Raw genomic sequence first — 12069 nt, 5'->3', positions numbered from 1 at the left:
CATATTCTATTATTTCTGAACATCTTGCACACAGTAGCAATGGAGGCTGCCATGCACACACTCCCTTTCCAGGTTAGGATTCCAGTCAGGGCTGACACTGCTGTTTTTAATTTTCATTTTATCATAAGCAGTTGAAGACTGTTGCCAGTGGTAATTTGCAATTTTTATCAAGACCTCTTCATTACAGCTTCAGACAGGACAGATGCTGTAATTAATCATGCAAGACAATTGGGGATCCTGGTCACACAGCTCAGGGAGAAGCCACCACGGAGCGGAGGAAAAGGGGGGAAATGGGCATCGAAATCCTTATTTTGGCCTCAAAATGAGGACCAACCATTCATTTTAATAGAAATAACAGTACAATGGCAGCCAGTGCTAGCCCTGAACTGCTTTTCCCCTTACATAAATATATTTGTATCTTACCTGTATTTTATATGGAAATAATTTGTATCACATTTACATATCAACAAAAATATAATTACCAAAAAAAAAAAACCCCAAACAGTTCCCATCTTTTTTTGAGGGCCCTGGTGTTTGGCTGTAAAATCCGAATTCTTGGTCATGAATATTGTGTTTCCAGATGAAAATGGAGGACAGTGCTCCGCTCAAGCAGGACTGGTTGGTGCCATGTTCCCCATCTTAATGTATTCAAGGGACCAAAAGTAAAATTTGACATTCCATTTTATTTGAAAAGTGAACAGTGTCCTTGTCGTTGCATCAAAATACAGTCCACAGATTTTACTGAAATGTGTTTATTCTATAGCAAGATAAAAGCATTTTGTTTTAGTTAAGCAAAATACAAACAACTTAATTGCTGCTATCATAACTCATAAAAAAGTATAAAACAGCATAAAAACACAATAAGCAATGTAGCGGTGAATGGTGTATGTCACCAGTGTTTACGTTAAAGCCTGGTTTAGGAAAAACTTTACAACACATGATATGAAAACTTACAACTCGGAAAGAAAATATTTACATTGATTATTTCAGATGTAGTGTGCCTTTTAAATATTCAATATTCTACTGGTATTACATCATAATAAAAACTCTTGCTTTTTCTTTTTAAATCTTAACTTTTGTAATAACTGTTTCATTTAAGTGCATTTCCCTTTTAAAAATACAGTGTTTTTATTTTTTGAAACTTGTCACTCAAAACACGTAATATAGTATTCACATTTCTTCTAATTGGAATGAACATAACGGGCTAACAGTGGCCATAGATATCCTTCACAACATCTACTGTGGCTTGAGTCAGAGAAGTCATGGATACAAATGAGAAGTAAGTAAATAAGTCAATAATTGAATCTAGTCGCTTGCATTTTTTTTTTCTGGAGAGATTTAGAAAAAAAATAAGAGCTTTGGCAAAAGTCTGTGATTTACATTATTTTTTTCATGACAAAAAAATGCCATCAACTATTCACATCATACAAATTTTTGTATGAAACAGGATCTTCATATTTCAGGTAGTTACAACTGTGCTTTGTACTTAGTATTTATTTTAGGGCTTCAGAAGTTCAAACAGCCTGAAAGCGTGGTTCACTCCCTTCTGGAGAAATAAGGCCATTGTTTCTCTCTATGACTCGGAAAGGCCAGTTTACAGTCATCAGGATGTCCGAGACTCATTAAACGGTTTGATTCACATATTGTAGGTATAGCCTGAATAAATTAAAAAAGGCAGCACATGACAGAGCGCAGCTTTCTTGTTTAAAAACAAAGGGATGTACAGTCAGCTAAAAGACGCTTCCCAGCTACACTGCAGTTCTTATTGCCTATCTAATAGACACTTGAGAGGACCGTTGGATCTGTTACACACTGCTGCATCACAAGAGTCAGCTTACAAGTTCCAGTCTGCACACCTTCCCTCCTCTGTGCACTCAAATCCGTGTGCCGCGCCTTAGAAAATACTGACCTGCGGTAATACTTGAGTCTGTGTCTGCGACTGGATTTGAGGCTGGTGCTGCTGAGAGGCTGGCTGGGGGCTGCCGATGGCAGGGATGGGGGATGTGATCTGGGAGGTGACCGGGGAGTGCTGCCGGGGAGAAGGCTGAGACTGGTGCTGCATGTGCTGCAGTTGCTGCAGCTGAAGATGCTGCTGCAGCTGCTGCTGCAGCTGTTGTTGGTTGATCTGCTGCTGGAGATGCTGCTGCTGCTGCTGCAGGTGCTGCTGCATGTGGTGCTGGAAATGCTGCTGTTGCATCTGCTGCTGAATCTGCTGATGCATTTGGTGTTGCTGCAACTGCTGCTGTTGCATCTGCTGCATCTGCTGTTGCTGCTGCTGCTGCTGCTGTTGCTGTTGCTGCAGCTGTAGCTGATGCTGCTGGGTTTGCACTGAAGGACTCACCTGGGTGGAAGCTGCTGAGCCAACCATGGTCGTCCCCATGGAGCTTATCAGTGGAGCCCCAATGTTCGCGGGCATGTTGGCTGCGATGGTGACTGATGTGACGATCTGGCTCATGGGCAGTCTCATGGTTAAGGGTTTGGGAGCGATGGACCTGGGGAGCGACTGTGGGAGAGTCTGAGGTGAGGCTGGGACTGTCCCATGCTGAGACAGTGGTGTGTTCAGAAGGAGGGATGACGTCAGGTTGGTCGATGCCAGAGTCTGCTGGACAGAACGGATAGTCTGGGCCTCCGCTGATTCAGCAGCAGCCTGCACAGACAGGGATAAAGTTCCAGAATGTTAAAATCTACAAATATATACTATGAACTGACTCAGAAAATAGCCACCACTATTCAAGCTGCTCGGTCTCCACGGCCTTTGTCATGTGACTGTTTAAGCAGAGTCAAATCTGCTCCGCTCCACAGTGAGCCTTGGCTGGTGTGGTGTCTTTGCCTGGTTACCGGAACGGGATGAGAGCGAAACTATTCCAGTTCCATGTTGGTGCCCTAAGGGACAGCACCCCTTTGCTCTCACTCTCTATACCTAGCGCTATCACAGAAGGACAGACCTATGGTCGTGCCTCACAGCCCACTGTCCGCATCCAACCACAGGTGTGCTACTCCTTCAATCAGACAGAAGACAGGACTCCATCTGAAGGACCAGCCAGCTACCTGGCTTTCTCTGATATGGCTTATCTTTGTATGTTACTGGGGATTGGGATTGTTTGTTACACAGCATTAACTGGGGTCAAAGATAACTGACGCACATTCTAGAAGCAACAATTCTTCATTATTCTAACCATTATAGCAACCCATGTGGAAAGACAATGGATTACAGCTCGACCAATGGACATCTCCAGATACCGGAGCATGTTTACCCGCTCATGTATCTCTCAGTTCCCCTTCGACAATACAGCATCACGTGGTACTGAACATGTGTTGAAGTTATGACAGGAGAACTAACTTGTGCACTCTGCATTCAGCACAGTATCGACTAACAACAAACACCACGAGAGACCAAACTGCTAGAAAATGTCAAGACCCCATTTGCATAACTATTTTCCAGAGTAGCCACTCAAACACAAGAAAACATAGCTACAGTCTTCAAAGACCCCAAATAGAAACCTCTCGTGATGTTAGAAGTGTTTTGGGTTCAACAACTATGTCAAAAGGCTTCCAGAATGTACCAATGAAATCTGAACAGATGAAGAGAGAACACTAAAACTTCATATAATGTAATAACCCAGTAAACAATGTATGTGCCCCAAATACAAACTTCTGCAAAATAATTTTTTTTAATTTTTTTTTTTTGAGACAGGGTTTCTCCGTAGCTTTTTTGGTTCCTGTCCTGGAACTAGCTCTTGTAGACCAGGGTGGCCTCGAAATCACAGAGATCCGCCTGCCTCTGCCTCCCGAGTGCTGGGATTAAAGGCGTGCGCCACCACCGCCCGGCCAAAATAATTTTTTTTACACATGCACAAGTGGCTGTAATATTTCACCCTAAAAACTGCTTCGCCCTTTGTTTTTCATGAAATCGGTAGTTTTCTACTTTACTTGCTTGCCTTGACTTGTTTTTGGTGGTGCTGAAGGCACCAGCGAGGCAGGTACACCACCACTGAGCTATTTCCCCATCCTTTGGGTTTGTTCTTTGAAATGGTGGGGGGGTAGTAGAGGACACTGTGGTACAATCACGTATCATCAGACATCTTTAATGATTTTAAATATTTACTTGTGCATCTTTGTGACTCAGACTTATGAAACTGTATGACAACTGTTAACACTGGACAGTGGCATCAGGGAGCCTTAAGGTGATACTTCAGTGGTAAATGAAGCAGGGCTGGTGACTGTGGAGGTGCTTGCCTGATTTACTTCCTGAAAATCTAATTGTACACTTCTAGTAACTTCTGTGAAAATTTAAATTCGGTAGACATTATATTTATGGACTGGGGTGGGGGTTCTGGGCTCTGCACACAGAGGCACACATTCTAGAGGAATATTCAAACCCATTGCCAGTCTCTTTCATTGCAGCCCTTATATTTGAAGACCAAGATCTCATGCCTCCAAATTCTCATGAACCAGGGTCTCTTACTACCAGGATTTGGTTTGCATCCATCCTCACCATGAAGGCAAGTCTGGTAGTCTTCAACTCATCATTTCCCACAAACAGTCAATTCTTCTAAGGAGTACCCCTCTGTACCACTGGATGCTGCCTCCCGGGAGGCCACCATGTCGTTGACTACTTCACTCCTTGGTCCAGGCTGAAATTCTTCTGAACTCGGACCTCACCTATTACTTAATTCCTTTCAATCTCTCTAACTATAAATCCTAGGTCCCTGTGAACATCATTTACCAAATTTAAGAAAGTAAACTGAGCTTTAAATTTACCCTTTTGAAATTCTTTTGGTGAAAGGTAATTAAAGTACATTTGGAAACTCTAGTTCCAATATTTTAAGTTATCCCTTCTAAGTTGGTCACAGATCCTAGTTGTACTTGCTATTTCCCTTTCAGATAGTGATTCTCGGTTTAGACTCACACATGGTCACTTGCTGACACTCTCACTCACGAGGGTCACCTATCCTTGCCTCTGGGCAAACCAAAGGCAGACTCGTCCACTTGAGAAGTACACACTGCTGTTTTACCCACCTGTTAATCAACCATACCTTTATGTGCTTGCATACACCCCAATACCCATAGCCCATGGAGCCTACTCTCCATCCACTGCACACCTGAGTTCAGACTCAGTGTATTTGCCTGTGTGCATCTTCCAGAATCTCAGGGAAGAGGTTTCGCTATTGCCCTGATAAACGATTTCTCTCTAATGAAGTGGGAAGTGTCCTGAGAGCCGTCAACAAAGGCGGGAGGCCCTCTGTTGATCCCATTCAGCAGAGCTGCCAGTGGTGGCTCGTCTTACAAAAAAGAAACAGCTCGGGTGAACAAGAGAAGAAAGGGAGGAAGCCCTTTCAACGTGGCTTTGAGGCCTTATGGACTTGAGAGAACAATAAGGATGAAATAGAACGGGCTTCTTAGAAGAGAGGAGTCCAGTGCGAAAGCCCACTAGTCTGAACTGTTTACCCCAGAACCCGTCTCAATTCTAGAAAGGCAAAACACCTCAGTAACTAATTGGCAACATAATATGGAGGCTTAGGTCTGGTGGTGGGATTCCAACAATAGAGTGCTTGCTTGGTGTGTGTGAGGTTCTAGGTTCAATCACTAGGACTGCCAGATAGATGAGTAGATTTTGTGTGTGTGTGTGTCTGTCTGTCTGTATGTATGTATGTAGGGGTGGACAGAGAGATGATGATGATGATAGGTAGACTGATTGATAATGATGATAGGAAGACTGATAGACATAATGATGATGACAGATCAATAATAATGATGATAAAGATAGATAGACAGACAGACAGAGAGAGTACACATTCCTTTTGGATCAAGGGAATAATGACCTAGAAGAGAGCTGCTCTGGAATATTAGTGCCTTTTAAAATACATCACTGCATATTCTATACATAATGCATATACTTTGTGTCTTAGTACTTGGAACATGATTTTATTTTAAATAATCATGAGACTTATTTATTTATATGATGTGAAACAAATGGCCAAAAATGCACCAGTGCTGATTACGATAATGTAACCATCAGAGAACTTATGGTAGGTTCAGAGATGCCTGACAAGCACACCTCCAGATACAAACCCGGGACCTTAACCTAGGTCCAACTCCTGACACAGGGGAAGCACAAGGGGCTGTTTAAAAGGTATCTATATGGCTACAAACACAAACAGAAAGAACAGCAAATCGGTCAGCAGTAATTCGGCCTCGGCAGCTTACAGGAGCTCCTGTTGTTCACACCATCAGGTGAATAGTGTCTAATGGAAAACTCTTAGGGAGCCACACAGAAGTTTCCAGCACACAAGGATGACTCCCACACTGCAGCAGGCTTACCTTGGAAACCAGGCTGGCCCGGTAGGCAGCCAGGGCCTTCAAGTATTCTTTCTTGGCAGCTTCTGTTTTCCTTTTATATACCTATTAAAATAAGACCACAATTAGCACCACCCTCAGGCTATAAATTCTTAGCTATAAACCTGCTGTACAAATTAGGTCACATAAACAGACCTCACCTAAAAACCTGGTCTCCCTGGCTTTGGTTTTTCAAATGTTTCACACACACACACACACACACACACACACACACACACACACTGAAGTATCAAGCCCTGTCACCTACATCCAAGCCCAAGTTTAGCGTTTACAGTTGAAAGGGAGAATGATCTCAAGTTGCTACTGAAAGCGTCGCGCTAGGCTATCAACAAGCACCAACAAATGTCTCAAATTCTAGTAAAACTCGGTTTCTCCCCACAGGTCCTCCTAAACTGCATCAAATCAAAGCTTTATTGACAAACTCTAGGGGCTGATAAGATGGCTCAGCCGGTGGAGGCGTCTTCTGCTCACCCTGACAGAGCTCAGTCTTTGGAACCCATACACGGGAAGGAGAGAAGTGCGTCCTGAAAGCTGGCCCTGATCTCTACACACATGCTGTGGTCTCCGGCACAAACTAAACATACATGCACATACATAATACATACATACACACACATACATACACACACAACTTATTTCATTAGACAAAAGGGAAAAAAAGATGGAGGCATCTCAATCCTGGGCTTCTTTTGGAGAAACAAAGAGAAGTAGAAGCCATAAATAATAAAAGATGGAAGACTGGCGGACTGAGATAAGGGAGTTTACTCAGTATTGGAACATTACACAAGATTTGGGCTTCATTTTTCTTAAATAGTCTGATGGCTGGCCTTTAGAACCAAGTAGAACCCTTTCTTTAGAATATGGTAAGTTTGCGGTGCAGGCTCCTGGTTCCTTAGAATTGTATTTGGGGGACAGAATGTACTGTGCATGCCAGACAAACAGGCACAGTCAGCGGTCACGTCACTGCCACGGACAAGCTAACAAGGAGTTCGTGGTGTGCGTTTCTCCACTCCTCCCTTCTGAAGCAATCGCTCTGTTTTAGCACTGATAGAAGTCTATTCTTCCATAGATACATAAAAGTCCTGTTAAAGGTAATTGGAGTTTTATGCAAGCAGGGGAGGACCAACTCCAAAGGACTCCATTCTTCCCTTCATTTGTGTTGAGGAGCTGAAGAGGGGAGCAGGCCCCTGAGGAAGTATCTCCCACCAGCATGGCTAATCTTTGAATACCTCTCGCACTACCTAGTTTAAAAAATGAACTTGGAATAAAATTTCAAATGCCCAGTGACAATAATGAGACATGCAGAGGCAGCTTCAAAGTTTAGAAACACACCAGGATAGCATGAGGGTTCAGAACGATGATCAATGGGAAAGCAAGCAGGATGGATCTAATCCCTTTGTAGGGCCCTTTCTGAACAAAGGGGAAAATTCCACATTATTTAAAATGAAAAGATTATCATCAAAAGTTTAGGCTTGCAGGCTACTGCCTGGATTTCTTCCAAGTCTTCTGTGAGCAAATTTTGAACATGTACCCATAAGTCGACTAGAAAGCAATATAAGTAGAGCTGTTTGCATTTATCTGTGTGTGTTTCAGTTCATAGCTTAGACGGGCTTTCTTAAGAAGCAATCCTATCAGACGTAAGAAATAATCTGGTAGCTTTTTAAATATTTGCCCATGATGGACGCTTGCCTTACCTGCTTTTGCTCCTCTCCAAGGCTGTCCCACATAGATGCTACAATTTTTGAGACCTCTCCAAAGGTTGCATTGGGGTTTTGACCTTTAATTGCAGCCTGTGTGTCTCTGAAAAACAGGGCATATGCTGACACTGGCTTCTGAGGCTCATTGGGATCTTTCTTTTTCTTTTTCTTTGGAGTCTTGGGCTTCTTGCCAGCATCTGGGGCCGTTCTTTTCTCTCCAATGGCCTGTAAAGCAGGAAGAGAATTCACTGCCTGGAATGAACTTGCAGAGAATACAGCAAGACTTACTCCAAGCCCCAGTTGCTCTTTGAAGGTTTTGTTAAGGACCATCAACAGATGAATCACCACCAAAGGCGGGGGAGGGGCGAACTTGCTTAGAGTTAACTGGACAGCCGAGATTAGCATTTAGAACACTGATTAATGAGACCCGGAAGTAGCTTCAGTATATTCGCAACATATGCTTTCCATGGTAATTATGAGTAATGAAAGCCAGAACACTCTGCACCAGGCTACGCTATCTATATACAATGCTGCACCCACACGCATGAGCACAACAGTTCAGTCAGAGTGGTTAGAAGGAAAACCTAATAACATCTTGGATGTGGATCATATTCCGATATTTTAAACAAGGTCCCCTGCCACAGTTATGTGCCATCTGTATGACTGGTCAGAATTGATTTTTGTATGGCTGATTGTTTTTTTTTTTTTTTTCCTTTTTTACAAGAAGGTTGCTGTGCTAACGAGCCTCTGGAAGTGCAAACAGAAATTAGCTGTAATCACTACACTTGCACAATAAGAGGAAAGGTCACCTTTATTTTCTAAAACAGTAACTTTCTAAAGGCCAAGATAACGAGAAATAAAAAAAATGTCACTTTAACTAGCGCTACGAAAGAAATGAATATGCTTCGTAACATTAACAGCGTGTAAAAGAACACCAGCTGATATGTACGATCACCATGACTAACAGGGGAGCTACAAGAAAGCTACGCATTATACAAGGTAAGCAACCCTGAACCCAACAGCACTACAGAGACGTGGCCACAGTATGGACTCTCAAATTAGAAGCCTACATGTGATGCGGGTAGACATTCAAATGTATACACAGACACACTTGGTGCTCATCTGTGGCTATCAGCCCCTGTTTATTTACTCGCTTATTTTTCTGTAACACGTATGGGTGTTTTACCTACATGTAGGTTTACCCACCACATATACACGCACTGCTCATGGGAGCCAGAAGAGGGCACTGGGTCCCCGAAACGGGAGTTACAGAAGGTTGTGAGCAGTCATGTGAGTGCTGGGAACCAAACCCAGGTCTTCTGCAAGAGCAAGTGCTCTTGACCACCCAGCTTTCCCTGCAGGTCCTATGGCCGGCTTCTTATTGACCACATCATAGCCACTGGTGAAGGAAGGTCAATGACCCACCAACCTCAGCTATCTCAGGTCTAGATCACAGGGCAAGCACAGTCAAGACATCGTCTGTGCTTAGTTTCATCAAGAATCCTCACGTGTTTGGCAAAAATCTGTTTAAAAGCCAGGGTTGGACCCGATGAACAATAATTGATCCAAGTTACTAAAAGATTAGGTTTTAATGATCTCGAATCTTAATTCAGATATTACAAGAGTTTTAAAACTTTCTAAATGGGGGTCATTTGGGATTTAATTCAGTTACTATAAATTCTTAGGGAGGAACAGAATAAACAGTAACTTTTCTTGGAGAACGCTGAATATTTAAACATTTGAGAACCACTGGCTGCCTTCCAGACTGTACTGCTTTTGAGTGACAGCCACATCTATAAAGCAATACAAATGGACTCGCTTCCCTTCCTACTAAAAGACCAGTCCCCATAACTTACACAGTTAGTTTGATAATTCTGTAGACTCCATAATCTTTTTTCTAAATTTTCAGAATAAGCGAGACTTGCTTAATTCTACCCAATGACCTAAAGCTTGCTGGGGAAGCAGACATCTTTCACTTGGACACTTTAGGGAAGCCGGATTTTCTTTCAATGCAATGAGGATAAAGCAACGCAGCTTCAAATGGAGTCAAGTTTATTTCCTTCCCAGAGCAAAGTCTGGCAGTGCTGGTACTCACAGTATGCGGGTTTCCCATGCAGCTCTTCCTCTGTGAGGAGAGCTGGATCATGTCCTCTGTAGAGCCATATTCAAAAGTTGGCAGGTTCTGAGGCCTCTCTTGGCAAAGTACAATTACAATTTGTCCTAACCATCATTGCTTTCTAAGACCAAACTAGAAATGGAGACTCCCACAGTTTAAACAACTCATCAGGACACAGCCTCAAAAACCCCAAATAAGACAAAACCAAACCTCTTATATAGCTGACTTCAAAAGGCTGAGAATGCTAGAAAAATACCTTCACCAAAGAGTTATATGGTGATTACTTGAATCCTCCTTTTTCAGATAATTGGACTAAAATCTAACAAATTGGATTCTTAGTCTTCACATAAACCCAGACCCTCACTTAAAATGGAGTAAGGCAGGGAGCGGTCTTCTGGACAATTTCTGTTAGACACAGGACCTGAGTGCATGCAAGTGGAGAGGATTCCAGCTGGCCATGAAAAGACAGATTTACCTGGCTGAGCAGTCACAGCCTGTGCCTCTTTCCCACCAGTCAAGCCTCCATGAAGAAGCATATCACTAACTCTGCACCAGTCAGCTCTGTACTCGGCTGGGTGCTGATGGGACACTGTACAACCAAACCCCCCACTTTAAATCCCTGTGCCTTCTGCAATATCATCCTGGCTTCCCTCCTCTTCTCCCCGTCTCTCGTTCTTCTCTAGCTCCTCTTCTTTCCTTTGCTAGTTAAGATAACGATGCTCAGAGTTCCGGTCGTGACTTACTCCTTACATTGTCTGACACGTGGTCTCCAACTCCAAAGTTCCAACTCCGAAGGACTGGGGCCCAGTCTCAAATGTAAGCACCTTGAACTCCCCCGACTGTAGGCCAAACCCATCTACGCTGGCTCTCAGACCAAAATCCAGTTTCTCGTTTCCACTGTAGTACCACACCCCATCAGCACTAACCTGTTTTGCCATGCCCATTCTCTCCTCGGATGAGAACAAACAAGCAAGCATAACAGTCTCTCCTAACTCATCTCCTTTTTCTCCTGACCTCATTGTGTACTGTGTTCCACAGCAGGCCAAAGTGCTTCTTCTAAAGCATCAGTCTAATTACATCATCCCTGTGTACAAATGATCAGTCTTCAATTACTACGCCACCACACGCCCAAGCCATTTCTTCTCTTTCTGTCCTTTCCTATATCAAACTTCATGGCACTCATAAATGGACACACAGAATGCTGGCCCCTCTCCTCTGGCTCACAAACCTTTATGCATCCTCCCAGACCTAATTCAAATACAATTTCCTTAATAAAGTCTTCCTTAATTCACTATCCCAAACAGAAGTGATTAAAATCTCCGCACACTTGGGGGCATCAATCACGCCACTAATCACACTGAGAGCTAGTCTTAACGTTGGTATTCAGAACCAGAAGAGGAGTCCTTTGGGCAACATTGCTTTCTTTTTTCTTTCTTTTTCTTTTTCTTTCAGTGGTGCAGGGATTGAGCTCAGAGCCTTGCACACACACACACACACACACACACACACACACCCCACTTCTTAAAAATCTGTACACCACTAAAACCAAGAAAACCGACACACAGAGAATAGATCTAGAACGCACCATTAGTAAAAGCGTAATGGGTAAGCACACATCACAGTGCTCATTTTCATTGACGATACCTGTTTGGGCACCCAGAGAAGTCACACCTACAATCTGTGTGTACTCAAAAGTGTATTCTCCAGTAAAAGGAAAGGCACAGAATAAGTCAAACCCACCAAGCGGCCCTCCCTGAGATACGGCACTACTGAAATGGGGCCTGCCAACAAAGGGATGAAACTTGCTCATATCAGCAACAGAACCTGAACACTTTTGAATTCCTGAAGTGTCTAGAGTATCTGGAAAAGGAGTATAGGCCCTCATTTGCAGGGCAGAAC

The 12069-nt window shown here is 43.2% G+C and overlaps 1 protein-coding gene across 3 annotated transcripts in view; it reads right to left on the bottom strand.

The window, feature by feature from the left end:
- Positions 1-582: 582 nt before the first annotated feature.
- Positions 583-12069, bottom strand: part of Tox3 (TOX high mobility group box family member 3) — a 105774-nt gene continuing 94287 nt past the window's right edge. For all 3 annotated transcript variants that reach the window (XM_041650771.1, XM_041650769.1, XM_041650770.1), the window contains exons 5-7: positions 8052-8279; positions 6322-6402; positions 583-2647 (exon numbers count right to left, since the gene is read on the bottom strand). In XM_041650771.1, the coding sequence (XP_041506705.1) occupies positions 1895-2647; positions 6322-6402; positions 8052-8279 (1062 nt within the window). In that variant the 3' untranslated portion in view covers positions 583-1894. The remainder of the gene's footprint in view (positions 2648-6321; positions 6403-8051; positions 8280-12069) is intronic.

This window comes from Microtus oregoni, unplaced genomic scaffold (assembly GCF_018167655.1).
Source record: "Microtus oregoni isolate MIOR12 unplaced genomic scaffold, Mior012 000004F_ref0000308, whole genome shotgun sequence".
NCBI lineage: Eukaryota > Metazoa > Chordata > Mammalia > Rodentia > Cricetidae > Microtus > Microtus oregoni.
Note: the sequence above shows the minus strand (reverse complement) of the source record. Positions and strands in the feature narration are given on the sequence as shown.